General features: G+C 39.8%; 1 protein-coding gene across 1 annotated transcript in view; it reads right to left on the reverse strand.

Moving 5' to 3' along the window:
- Positions 1-13,144, reverse strand: part of PKD2L2 (polycystin 2 like 2, transient receptor potential cation channel) — a 38,080-nt gene that overhangs the window by 16,977 nt on the left and 7,959 nt on the right. Inside the window, exons 6-10 of the mRNA XM_089529487.1 lie at positions 12,331-12,559; positions 11,442-11,612; positions 7,165-7,346; positions 5,987-6,107; positions 2,435-2,536 (exon numbers count right to left, since the gene is read on the reverse strand). Coding sequence (XP_089385613.1) covers positions 2,435-2,536; positions 5,987-6,107; positions 7,165-7,346; positions 11,442-11,612; positions 12,331-12,559 — 805 coding nt within the window. The remainder of the gene's footprint in view (positions 1-2,434; positions 2,537-5,986; positions 6,108-7,164; positions 7,347-11,441; positions 11,613-12,330; positions 12,560-13,144) is intronic.

Genomic DNA, 13,144 nt, shown 5'->3' on the forward strand with positions numbered 1-13,144 from the left:
TTAAATCCACTCCTACTGGCAGCCCATTTGGGACTATAGCAATGGCCCACTTTGGAAGCAGACCGTGCAGTTGCCACGGTCCTGGCACAATCGGAGCCTGAGCGGCCAGAAGCCGCTTCTTCCAGGCCATGAGCTTCAGCCCAATGCCTATCTTGATTGGTTTCTGGCTGGTACAAAATATTTTCAGTATGGACTAAAAACTGGTGGGACAAAAAATTGTGGTATAATAAAACATATTAAATGTAAAATATAGCAGTTGCTTGTTTGCATTCCCAGCATGAAATGAAACACTAGAGAAGCCATGAGAAAAAAGAGAAATATGGTCGAGAAGCTACAGAGTAATTTTCAATAATTATTATTATTATTATTATTATTATTATTATTATTATTTGTATCCCGCCCCTCTGAGAACAATTGGGGCGGCTAAGAAAGTTAAAAATACAGAACATATAAAATCCCTAATACCCTCCCCTCCTTAAAAAAGTATTAAATCCAATACAGTATTTAAAAAGGCACAAAACAAAAAATACACAAACAAACATACAAGTTAAAAACTGACCCAAAAGTCAGCAACATCACACCCGCAAACAATCAGTGGGAGCAGCAGTATCTTTCCCAGACGTTCTTCTAAGGCCGGGTTCTCTATTCTAGGAAGGCCTGCTGGAAGAGATCCATCTTAACAGCCTTTTTTAAGCTGTCTAAGGATGTAAGTAGACGGATCTCATCCGGCAGGCCATTGCACAGTCTAGGGGCGACGATGGAAAATGCCCTCTGGGAGGTAGTCGAAAGCCTAGATTTTTGTGGCTGAAGTAGGTCTCTCCCAGAGGAGCGGAGTGCGCGGGGAGGATTATGGGGAGAAGGCGGTCCCGAAGATAGTTTGGACCCAAGCCATTTAGGGCTTTAAAGGTGATAACCAACACCTTGTACTGGGTCCGGAAGCTAAAGGGCAGCCAGTGGAGGGACTTTAGAACCGGCGTAATATGGTACCTCATGGATGTTCCAGAAATTACTCTGGCTGCCATATTCTGTACTAATTGCAGTTTCTGGACCAAGCACGAGGGTAGCCCCATGTAGAGCGCATTACAGAAGTCTAGACGTGAGGTTACCAGCGCGTGCACAACAGTCTCAAGATCCCTTACTTACAGAAAAGGGCGCAGCTGGCGTATCAGCCAAAGCTGATAACAGGTGCTCCTGACTGTCGCATTTACCTGGTTCAACATCAGGAGTGACGAGTCAAGGAGCACCCCCAGACTGCGAACACAGTTCTTGACAGAGAGTGTGACCCCATCCAGGACTGGAGGTTGCAACCCAATTCTTGGTTTCGGGGCCGTTACCGTGAGCACTTCCATTTTGTCTGAATTCAATGTCAATCTGTTTTTCCTCATCCAACCCATTACAGCCCGAAGACATTCATTGAGAGAGGAGACGCCATCAGAATTCGAGGCCGACGAACGAGACATGGAGAAATGGATTTGGGTGTCATCAGCGTACTGATAACACCCAGCTCCATAACTCCGAATGATCTCACCCAGCGGCTTCATATAGATGTTAAATAACATCGGGGACAGAATAGCACCCTGCGGGACTCCACAGGTGAGCTCCCTTTTACTGGAGCAACTGTCCCCGAGCAGCACCCTCTGGGATCTGCCCGAGAGATAGGGACGGAACCACTGCAATGCAGTGCCTCCAGTTCCCAGCCCCCTCAGGCGATCCAAGAGGATGCCATGATCTATCGTATCAAAAGCCGCTGAGAGGTCTAGGAGCACCAACAGGGGCACACTGCCCCTGTCGATGCTCAGACGCAGATCTTCAGTCAAAGCAACCATGGCAGTCTCAACCCCAAAGCCTGTCCTGAAGCCAGTTTGAAATGGGTCTAGATAATTGGTTTCATCCAAGACAGCTTGGAGTTGATGAGCATGTAATAGGTAAAAGGGTTAACAGAAGCAAAATGGAGTAAAATTACCTATAATTTAAAGGATATGGAATTCTGTTCTTCAGATGGTAGAAGATCATGTTTTAATTTAAGAATAATCAGATTTTAAATAGATCAAGAGAGAAATTACCCACAAGGATGTGCTAAGAAGTGCTTGCCCCTTTCCAACTGGGAGGACTGCCTATGCAAGAATGGTAAATGATTAATTGGCATCACCCATTCTCAAGCAAATACAACTATGTGAAGGGGATCTGCTCTAGTCAATATGCCACATAAAACTCTTAAGTACTGTTAGAACCATTTGTGCTATTAAGGAGCTATGCAAAATACACACTACTTCTTTTATGTTATGTATATAGTGCTCACTGCAGGTAATATCTTAGAAAATACATGTTAAAAGAAAATGGGACAGGATAAAAGTGTTTTTACAGGTCAAAAAAGTGCACAATATCCCATCAAAGTAGACATTATTTTGTTGCTAAAACGACTTCAGATTCTTACCTGTCTAATAAGGTCACTGATCTCAAAATCTCTGCTTGGGATAACTGAAAAGTCAGCTTTCACTTCTGAGTATGTGTCATTAATGATTGCTAAGAACATATTCTGTGCAAAAAAGAAGAATTTTGAATCTGCATAAAACCAGAGAATGAATGTCTTGCAGAGATCTCAAGAGGTATTTAATCGATACCATTATTTTTAAAAGCAATGCAACCAAAATAATATAACAGAGCATTAAAACAATCATTAGAATCAATAATGTGCAAGATGCTAAGGGTAAGAACGAAAATGTATCCAAATTGGAAGAGGGCTATGTCTTGCTTATACTTGACATGAACTCATTTTTATTCATTTTACAAACCATTTATAACTGGCTGTTGGCTCCTTCCACTGTCTTCATACTAATATACTGACTGCACCTGCTATTTCCCATTAGATATATCCTCCAGTGAAATGCTCTTCATGGATGTGAAGACATCTACTTCAAGGATAGTTGTTCTATACAAGGTTGCTACTTGAAATAAAAGGTGTCAAGTGTACTTTAGTGATGAATAGATCTCTTTGTGTAAGCTATTGTTTCAAAGAGAAAGCTGGTTTTCTTACCCACAAAAAATCTACTCAGAACTGCTGAAACTGCTTCTTGGCATGACAGTCTAGCACTAGTCTGTTTACAAGGAGGGACAGCAGGCTAAAGCTCATGAAGCAGATGGTTCTACTCATCATAAGTGACAGAGTTTTTTCATTGATGTAAGGTGTGAATGTCTGACAAGAAATTTCAGCATACTGTATATTTCCAAGTAAATATTCATTAGACTTCTGTCTTAGAAATACATCCTATATCCTATGGCCACATAACTGGATTGATTTGGAGGAAATAGGAGGGGATACCCAGCTATAATTTTGTTGTCTTATCTTCTAAGTCTCAGTGCATAATTGGAAAAAAAAATAGACTGCATGTTACGATCATGCCTGCATTTAGATAAACAATTTGGCATAGTTATTTCCATCACTAACATCAAGTCTCATCTAAGTAAACTGGTACAGCAACATAAACAAAACAAACTATTTTTAAAAATCCATACCACCATTCACCCTACAACTCTTGATTTAATCTTTTAAACCAGGGGGGCTAGTCATCAGACAAGTAAGAATGAAGAGGCTTTCTAAAGTTAGCTCACCTCCCGATAAACATTTATAGATCATCCTCATTTTCTATTCCTCTTCTTGTCCCTTAACTCTTCTCTATTTCCCTGACTCATTACCAAGTCATTACTAAGTTTAGTACTGTAGAAACTGCTAAAATGAAGAGACATCCTTGAATGTTTCAGCAGCAGAATAATATCATAGAAAGCATAGTGAGTGATGCGCAAGTCTCTCTAAATTTCAAAGTCTACAGGAATACTAGTAAAAGTGGGACCTAACTTGAACAGCATTGAGCAGGTAAAAATAAGGCTAGCAGAACACAATGCCAAATCCTTGTTCTTATTAAAACTGTCCTTAAGCCAACTTCAACTTATGGCAACCTCATGAACGAGAGACCTCCAAGTCATCCTATCATCAACAGCCTTGCTCAAGTCTTACACACTCAGAGCCATGGCTTCCTTCACTGAGTCAATCCATTTGTAATGAGGTTTTCCTCTTTTCCTAATACCTTCTACCTTACCAAGCATTATTATCTTGGGCAAGTCACAGCTCTCAACTTCAGGAGAAGGCAATAACAAACTTCCTCTGAACAAATCTTGCCTGCAGCATCTTTGTGGTTAATTGTGCAAAAGAGGTGGTGCTTTTGTAGATTATGGGCTGGTACAGACCTGTACAATGTGCCGGCTTCCCAGCGGTGTGGGGACATGGTGTACTCATGACACATGCCCCAATGCTGCACTGAAGCCAGCGTCACACTGCCCCACTGTTCATGGAGAGGCAGCTTTTCGGCACTCTGGCGGCATGGTGTTTAGATGCTGCATGCCACAAGAGCACCAAAAAGCTGCCATGGCAGCAGAAAGAGTGGCTTTTTTCTGACCCAAAAAGGAGCAGCATTTTACAGCTTCTTTTTGGCCCAGAAAAACGCCGGATCAGGGACAGGGTTGTCTGTTCTGGCCCTTGGTCTGCTTATAAAAGCCCACACTACAACTTCTTTCACACCGTTACTCTCAAAGATACTGCAAAATCCCTTTGCATACTGATATTCCAGACTAACACAGAACAATATGTTCCTGTAATTGTTCTTTCCCCCAAAAATGGAGCTTCTCTATTTTCTGCTTCTGATTATGTAGATATTTTATTTCTATATTGTCCATCAGGTAATGTCCATGTATACAGTCACTTCTTGGGTTGCTTGAAGAATGTGTTTGTGATGAGCAAACTGTTTGCCTGTTTTGTCACAGAGTTTTCATGGTAAAAGATCTTCAAAAGGAAGTTTACTATGCCGCCCTCTGTGCAGTACTAACAAGAATTAGCTACAGGGCCACCACCGTTGTCTCTGAGAGATCCTCCGCCAATGTCACCAATCCCTCACTACTGCTGCTGCTCAGTAGCTGTTTGGTCCATTTAGTCTGACATGGGAGACCCTGCCAGCATAGCCTTTTGCCTCACAGGAAAACCACAAAAATGTAGTGCCATTGGTGGGTGCCCATCTACTTGGAAGTAATGCATTTTGAGTTTTATAAGATTTATTTCCAGGTACATTCCCAGGTTTTTACTTTACCCAAGGTGCATTTTAAGAATATTCTCACTATCGTGACTTGAAGGTAAAGAATCAGAATAGCAACAAACAGATCTGCCAATCTGGTTACACATGAGCAGCAGCAGATCATATACTTCACTGCTGGAGTAGGGCCTATATACACTAAAGCCACCAAATCCCATCTGATTTTGGAAGCTAAGCAGGGATAGTTCTAGTTTGTACTTGGATGAGAGGCCCCCAATGAACACCAGATGCTGTAGGCTGTACTTCAGAAGAAGGAACTGGCAAAACCATCTCTGAGTATTCCTTGCCTAAGAAGACCTTATGAAATTCATGGGGTCAACAAAGGTCAAAAGGTGACTTGAAGGAATATACAAACAAATTCAACAAGAGGAGTAGTAGGGGGAGTAAGGGAGCTAATCCAATTCCACCCCCACCATCACCTTGACCTGAATAGCTGAATGACCAGTTTTCTGAATGGCACTACCTGTGCACATGTACAATTCATGCTGCTGAGCTGAGACTCATGTTCATGGTGCCTTATCTGTGCCTGCTTCCTTTTCCAGTCAAAGAGATACCTAAACAAATCTGCTTCCAGAGGAATATCCCTTTCTTTCCTAATTTAGACAAATGAAAGTTCTAATGTTGTGAGCTAGAATTTTAGATGTGCTCTAATAGAGGTTTGGTACAGGATGTCTTCCCCATCATCTGGAACTGTATTGCAAGTCCTACTGAACACAATGAGTCTTACCTTTGAAGAGACACACACAGATTGTACTATTAATTTTAAGGTATATTTTTCTTTTTCTTAAGCTTATTCTTACTTTTTAATACACTGTATTTAATTTGAAAAAAATTAAAATAGCACTTACCAGCAGTACAAAGAACACAAAGAATACAAATGTGATGAAGTAAATTGGCCCAAGAATTCGATTTGCATGCTCTATACTGGCAAAGTTAAAATCTCCAAGAACAATACGAAACTGGGTAAAACTTGACAGAGGGAAAAAAAATAGAAACTGTTGCTATACAATTTTCTTGCACAGTTTATGTACAGGTTGCAGTCCTATGCAGTTAACTAGAATAAACCACAATGAACACAGTAGGTACATAGTAAACATACAGAGAAGTGGATTGTAAATTACATTTTACCCTTTGTATTAAATTTAAAGCTATGTATTCATAGCAATCAACAGGTTACCTATGCTAAGCTTGCAAAGCAGACATTATGGAAGCTGGGCCGAAAAAAATATTTTTCAATCTTCACCTAGTTTCCTAATATTGTTAAGCAAGCCAGTGGCAAATCAAGAGAATAAAGTATATAGTTTTTTTTGTTGGTTTTTCGGGCTATGTGGCCATGTTTTAGAAGAGTCACATAGCCCGTAAAACCCACAAAAAACTATGGATGCCGGCCATGAAATCCTTTGACTTCACAGAATAAAGTATAGTTTCAAAAGGGTAGGGCAATTAAGTGAAGGAGGTTGACTGCATAAATGCAATATGAACTCAGAATAGCGTGTCTTCATAGAAGGGGCAAGGGAATGAATATATTTAATAACACAATAAAGGTAGAAAATGTGATTAACGTTAGGTACAGTACTCTTGGATTTCCAGGATCAACCATAATGCATACTAGTCCCAGTTCTGGGAGAAAAGCAAAGGGTAAATCATAATCACCAGCACCATAATCCCCCTTTAAATATTCTTTATGTTTCTAAATGTTTGGGAGTATCCAACTGTATGAGGCGGTGCTCACTGACGTTACTAAGCTTGAGGGAGCCAGCGTTGTCACAGATTACTCTGTAGCCAACATGACAGCACAGAATGTTGTTACCTTCCCGCTGAAGTGGTACCTATTTATCTATTTGCACTTTTACATGCTTTTGAACTGCTAGGTTGGCAGAAGCTGGAAGCAGTGACTGGCGCTCACTCTGTCACGCAGCACATGAGGCTGCACAATATACCACAATCAAATTTCTCTGCCCTCTAGCATGCCAGAGAAAAGTGCTGATCTAACTCACAATACTAGACAATTTGGATGGCTTCATACATGCAATTCTGAAAAGTGGAAAATTCATCCACTTGTGATCCAAATACCAGGTAACCCAACTGTGCATATGCAAAGAAGATGATAAAGAACATGATGGCAAATCCTATGATGTCTTTAGCACAGCGGGACAAAGTAGAAGACAGCTGAGTCATGGTCTTGTTAAAGCTTATGAATTTAAATATCTGTAAGAGAACAGAAATATATGTATAAAACTAAAGCCTAAAGTAGGACTTTATAGGAAACAGTTTAAAACAGTGTTCATGTATTTATCAGGAAATTGATATTAAAATGTACAAATGTTAGGACTGAAATGGAAAGTTGGATATTCACTGTAAGGTTTCATTTTTATTTAGTACAAAAGAGGCACTAAATGGGGTAATCCTTCCTTCTCTCTCTCTCTCGCAATCTCTCTCTCTCTTGGCCTAGATACTGCTCACTTAGTTCCCATCTGCTAGTTCCTCATAATGATGGTTAATACACAGTAGATATAATACAGAGTAGAGGTAATATAACATTGGAGAATACATAATGTAAGTTAAGAAGCTTGAGAAAGGTAAGAAATAAAGTAGTTCACTTGGTATTATAGTGACAAAGACAAAGGAGTTTATCGCACATGTTTTTCAGTACATTAGGGGTCTTGGATGTGAACGTAAATGGAATGGATATTATTGCGAATCCCCATTTGCACACAGTACTCATACAGCTCACAGGCAGTCATATGTAACCACTCACTACAGACGTGCTTCCTAATCTCACCATTCAGAGCATTACATTTTGTACCTATGTCATGAAATACTGTTTGTATTGCTAGATAAGCTGTTCCCTATCATTTTTTAAATATATATTTCAGGAGAGATGTGGTTAAAATTTCAAATAAATGTAGGAAAGTGGACATCCTGATAGCATGCCATCATCATAACTGGAAAGAATATCACAAAGGGCACCCCACCTCTCAAAACTTTGAAATAAAAAACGAGCAATAATTTTTTGCCCTCTTTGACTTTCCTTCTCCATCCCCAATAAACTTTCGATTGAGTGCAGAAGGCTTGAGTAAACTATAATGGAATCCATCAGAACTATTGCTGTAGACAAGGATATGGGAAACTGCATCAATGTCTTCCTGTAGCAGTTTGTGCCAACACCTGTTTACAAATGACACATGCACAGAGAGTGGAAGGGAAAAAAACCCAAACAGAATGCTGGCAGAAAGAGGAGACAGTGGTATGATAAAATGTGTTCTCATCTCTGTAACAATAGGGTAACATGTCATGCACTATGGGCTGACAAATAAATAATAATAATAATAATAATAATAATTTGTTTTATTTATATACCGCTATTCCAAAGATCATAGCGGTAAACAGCAAGTAAGCTAATTAGCAAGTAAGCTAATAAAGAGGTGAGATAGCACACATTCTCGGTACGTTTGCATCGCGAATGGAAGGCCCAATGCGATAACACCCATTCTCATGTCATTTAACAAATGAAAAGTTTTGGGAATGTGAACGGAACTGGAAAAAGGCAGGTGCGATAAACTTCAAAGTCACTGCTACAAGAGGTGGCTCTGATTCTTTCTTAACAGCAAACTAGAATGAAATCTCATAGTAAGTGACTAACTTTGCATTTTGGCGGGGGGGGGGCAGGTGGGAGTGGGATGCATCAAAATGGGTTACCTAACATTCAACAGGGTGGTGTAAAATGTGACTGATCAACTGTGAGTATGGAGGAAGGACAAACTACTATATGAAACTATTTCCCAAAAGCCTCACCTGGAATGCATCAGGGCCAGTTTTACTACACATGTAGAGGATGACCACACTCATGCAACTCTACCAAACCACATACTACTCAAAACTCCTCTCCTGCAAGTCAGAGGACAAGTCAGGACTTCCTGCGAGCCCAAGACACTATCTGAAAGACTGCTCATCTGTAAGGATAACCTCTCATGAGAAAGCAGAGCTTTCATAAGCATAAGCTCTCATAAGCAGAGCTTTCCCGGAACAGGATTTATTTTTAACCAACATTTGGCTATTCCTGTGGTTCCAGACCAGATAGTGGGTCCCATGAAATGCAACTGAGGCACCAGAGTTGGGCTTCATAGATCTTAGTTCTGGAAAAGGAAGGTTGCTACAAATTACTTCTATACTCTTGCTAGTCTGCTCCTTGATATGACAGATCTGCTCAGAATTTGAACTATCTTCTCCCCACTTTTGGATTGCCCTCAACAAACTTTCTTGCTTTCTGTTGAATGCTGCTTGCTAGCCCTTGGAGGGTGCCCACCATGAAACAGGACACAGGCACAGGTATTTCCAAGAAGAAAATGGCAGCAGAAGCATTTAGTTAGGGCATCTTGTGGGCACTGGTTCCCTGCCAAGAAAGACTTTTCATCCATCCTCTTCCTTCCTGAGATGGGAACCCAAGTATACACGAACAGCCATTCAGCTGTATGGCCCTTACCATTCTGTTTACACAGAGTGGACTATCATACAGAGGCAGAAAGAGAGTAGAGGGGGAAAGAATAGGGGCTTTATTACACGGGGACAACTGGAAGTATAAACAGGAATTATCCCATGAAAATTGTGTGTTTGCAATTAGGATTTTCACATGACATCGCGATTAAATGGCCATTATCTTGGGAATATCTCATGAAAATTGTGCACTTGTGATAACGGTGTTCACATGATGTCATGCTGAAAAGCAATTAAAATACCATTAGCCCATGAATAACCAGGCAATAAACAGCAACAAATCATTAATGGAATTTTCCTGTGAATGATTTGCTGCTGTTTATTGCCTGGTTATTCCCAGAATAATGACTAATATGTGTGAAAATCTTAATTGTGATTTAATAATAATCGTGCGATTTTTACAGGATAAACCCTGTTTAAACTTCCCATTTTCCTCCGTATGATAAACTCCTAGGAGTGAGAGTAACTCAGCAAAGCAGAAAGAGAAAGCCATACAAAGAAATTCAGTGATACATCCTTTACCCTGCCTCTTTTTTTTATTATTTTTTTATTTTATTTTAAATAACTGGATTTGAACACAGCACATTTACCCTAAAGTAAAACAAAATACAAACACAGAGAGGATGTGTATACTACTTCCATCTGTTTTGTCCTATTTTAAAATAGGGATGCAGAACCACAGCCTGGGTCATGACTACAGGCATCAGGACCAATAGAATCATAGAATCATAGAGTTGGAAGAGACCGCAAGGGCCATCCAGTCCAACCCCCTGCCATGCAGGAAAGCCAAATCAAAGCATCCCCGACAGATGGCCTCTGCATAAAGATCTCCAAGGAGGGAGACTCCACCACTCTCCGAGGGAGTGTGTTCCACTGTCGAACAGCCCTTACTGTCCGGAAGTTCTTCCTAATGTTGAGGTGGAATCTCTTTTCCTGTAGCTTGCATCCATTGTTCTGGGTCCTGTTCTCTGGAGCAGCAGAAAACAAGCTTCCTCCCTCCTCAATATGACATCCCTTCAAATATTTGAACAGGGCTATCATATCACCTCTTAACTTTCTCTTCTCCAGGTTAAACATCCCCAGCTCCCTAAGTCGTTCCTCATAGAGTGAGGGGTATTATTTGTTCCCTTCTCACGAACTCCCACTCCAGAACTATTCTGCCATATGGCAACTCAAAATACTAAAAGTGGTGATCCCAGGGACAAACTATGTCCTGTTCCACTGCATCTTTGCTCAAAAGTACATACAGGTGACCCAATCCAGCCCAGAACCTCTATCATCAGGGAATTTTATCAAGCATTAAGCTTTTGTTCTCTGACAAATTAAAGTTGGTCTGTATTTCTCACATCTGCAATCAAGTTTGTCAAGAAGTGAGTTATTAAAATGAATAGCGTACCTTTGGTCAATATATATTGGAGGCATGGAGCTCATAATCCTGGGCTCATAATCAATAGGACAAGAGTGAGTGCAATGGGGTTGTTGTTCTTTTCCTTCTCAGCCATGCCTCAACCCTCCCCCCAAAGCAGGGAAATTTCAACCCTTCCCTGCTGCTATAGCCTTGATCTACCTGTCTGCAATTTAGAGTTTTCTAAAGTGAGATATTAAAGGAAACACATTGCTTTGGGGGAATATAAATAGCAATTTCATGATGTCCATTATGTGGACTGGGATCTCAGGAACAGCCAAATGTTAAAGGTCTTCCTCCTACCCTTTCCCATACAGATCCAATACAGACTGGGCTCTTAACTACATGCTAAATGTTTGCCCTGAGTCACATAAAGAGATAATATGATTACTTGGGGACAGTACCTTTATCCATGCAAAGAAGACATTCACTGAAATCATATTATTATAACGGGTCTGCCAGAATCCAAGGAAATAAAAGTCTGGATAAGCATCTGAATTGGACAGCAAATTTTCCATTAGCCTGGACACTTCAACTGTTCTGTAAACATTGAAGGCAATCGCAAATACAGACAACTGGACAGGAAAAAGCCCACAAAGTTTTGTAAGGGTGCATTCTATACTTTTCTTGTATCAATCACACACATAGACATACATTATCCTTAGACTGTAGTTAATCAAATTTACAAAGCTATAATGTTTGAACAATAAAGACTTTAAAAACTATAACAATATAGTTGGCTATGGTTCATAGAATCATGGCATTGGGAGAGACCACAAGGACCATCCAGTCCAACCTCCTGCTATGCAGGAATACACAATCGAAGCACCCCTAACAGATGGCCATCCAGCTTCTGTTCAAAAACCTCCAAAGAAGGAGATTCCACCACTCTCCAAGGCATCATATTCCACTGTCAAACAGCTCTTATTGTCAGGATGTTCTTCCTAATGTTTTGGTGGAATCTCAGAGAAGCCTGCCTGTTTGTCTCTCTCTATATATACATATTTTAAAAAAAAATTATATGAAGAGTCTTTTTATTTTTCAAAACACATAACTCATGTTCTTCTGCCATAATTGATCCTTTAGAAGCAGAGCCCTCCCTCCAGTCCATCTGCCTTGATCCAGGCCTCAGAGGAGAGAAGAACTGCTAGACCTGATCTCACTTTTTATCCCTTATTCTCTACTCACATTTCAGGTGTTGTTGTTTTTTTTACTTAGCATGTACAAATTATCATTTGGTCCAAAATTATTAAAATACTATACAGTATACATATGAGATAAACTGAGGTTTACCAGGAGCAGTAATATGTCCAGCCAGTTCCAAGCATCTCTAAAATAATCTTTTTTCAGCTTCTTCATTTTTGTAATTTCTTGAATAATGAAAGTGAAGATGAAAAGGCAAAATATGACTTCACAAGAGGCCAGGAAATAATCATAATAGGTGACATATCTGAGAAGCTTCACAGAGTGGAACTGCCAGGAAGGGATTACACCACCTGTTGCAGGAAATTCCACAACCAGTCTGTAAAATTAAAATAAACAAGGATGTTGTCTGTATATCCCATAGAAGAATCATTCTAGCCGCTGTTCTTAAAAATCATAGATTTTTCTTGCTACAACCCTGAAAGATGTTAGGATAGGTTAATTTTTTCCCAGGTTTTGAAAATGGTATGGTGTACTAGTTCTAATAACAAGTGTTCATTATTCTATACTATTTACACAATTCAGTTAACATTCTGGAATCAGTGGTACTCTTATGGTAGGGGTAGGAATTGTTTGCTTATATTCCTCTATTTTTGCAGAACTGGAACTCAAGACAACCAGATATTTATATAGTACATGCTATTACAAATGTGGCTGAATACAGATTTATATATATGCTTTTTTCACAGTAACCACAAAGTGTGTTAATTTTTCCAATGAACTATACAGAACAAAGTTGAAGCTACCTTAAATTTTGTGTATTTATCTATTTTTATTTTTCATTTTAAAACATTTTTTTGGCATATATGTTGTCATTCATGCCATTGTCGGTCACTGATACTTTAATTCCATCAGAGGTTAGGTACTCACCTCTTATAAAGTATTTTAGTGGTGGGATCCTGCA

The sequence above is a fragment of the Sceloporus occidentalis genome, unplaced genomic scaffold, assembly GCF_023333645.1.
Source record: "Sceloporus occidentalis isolate IW3139 unplaced genomic scaffold, rSceOcc1.0.p SCAF_1, whole genome shotgun sequence".
In the NCBI taxonomy this organism is placed as follows: Eukaryota; Metazoa; Chordata; class Lepidosauria; order Squamata; family Phrynosomatidae; genus Sceloporus; species Sceloporus occidentalis.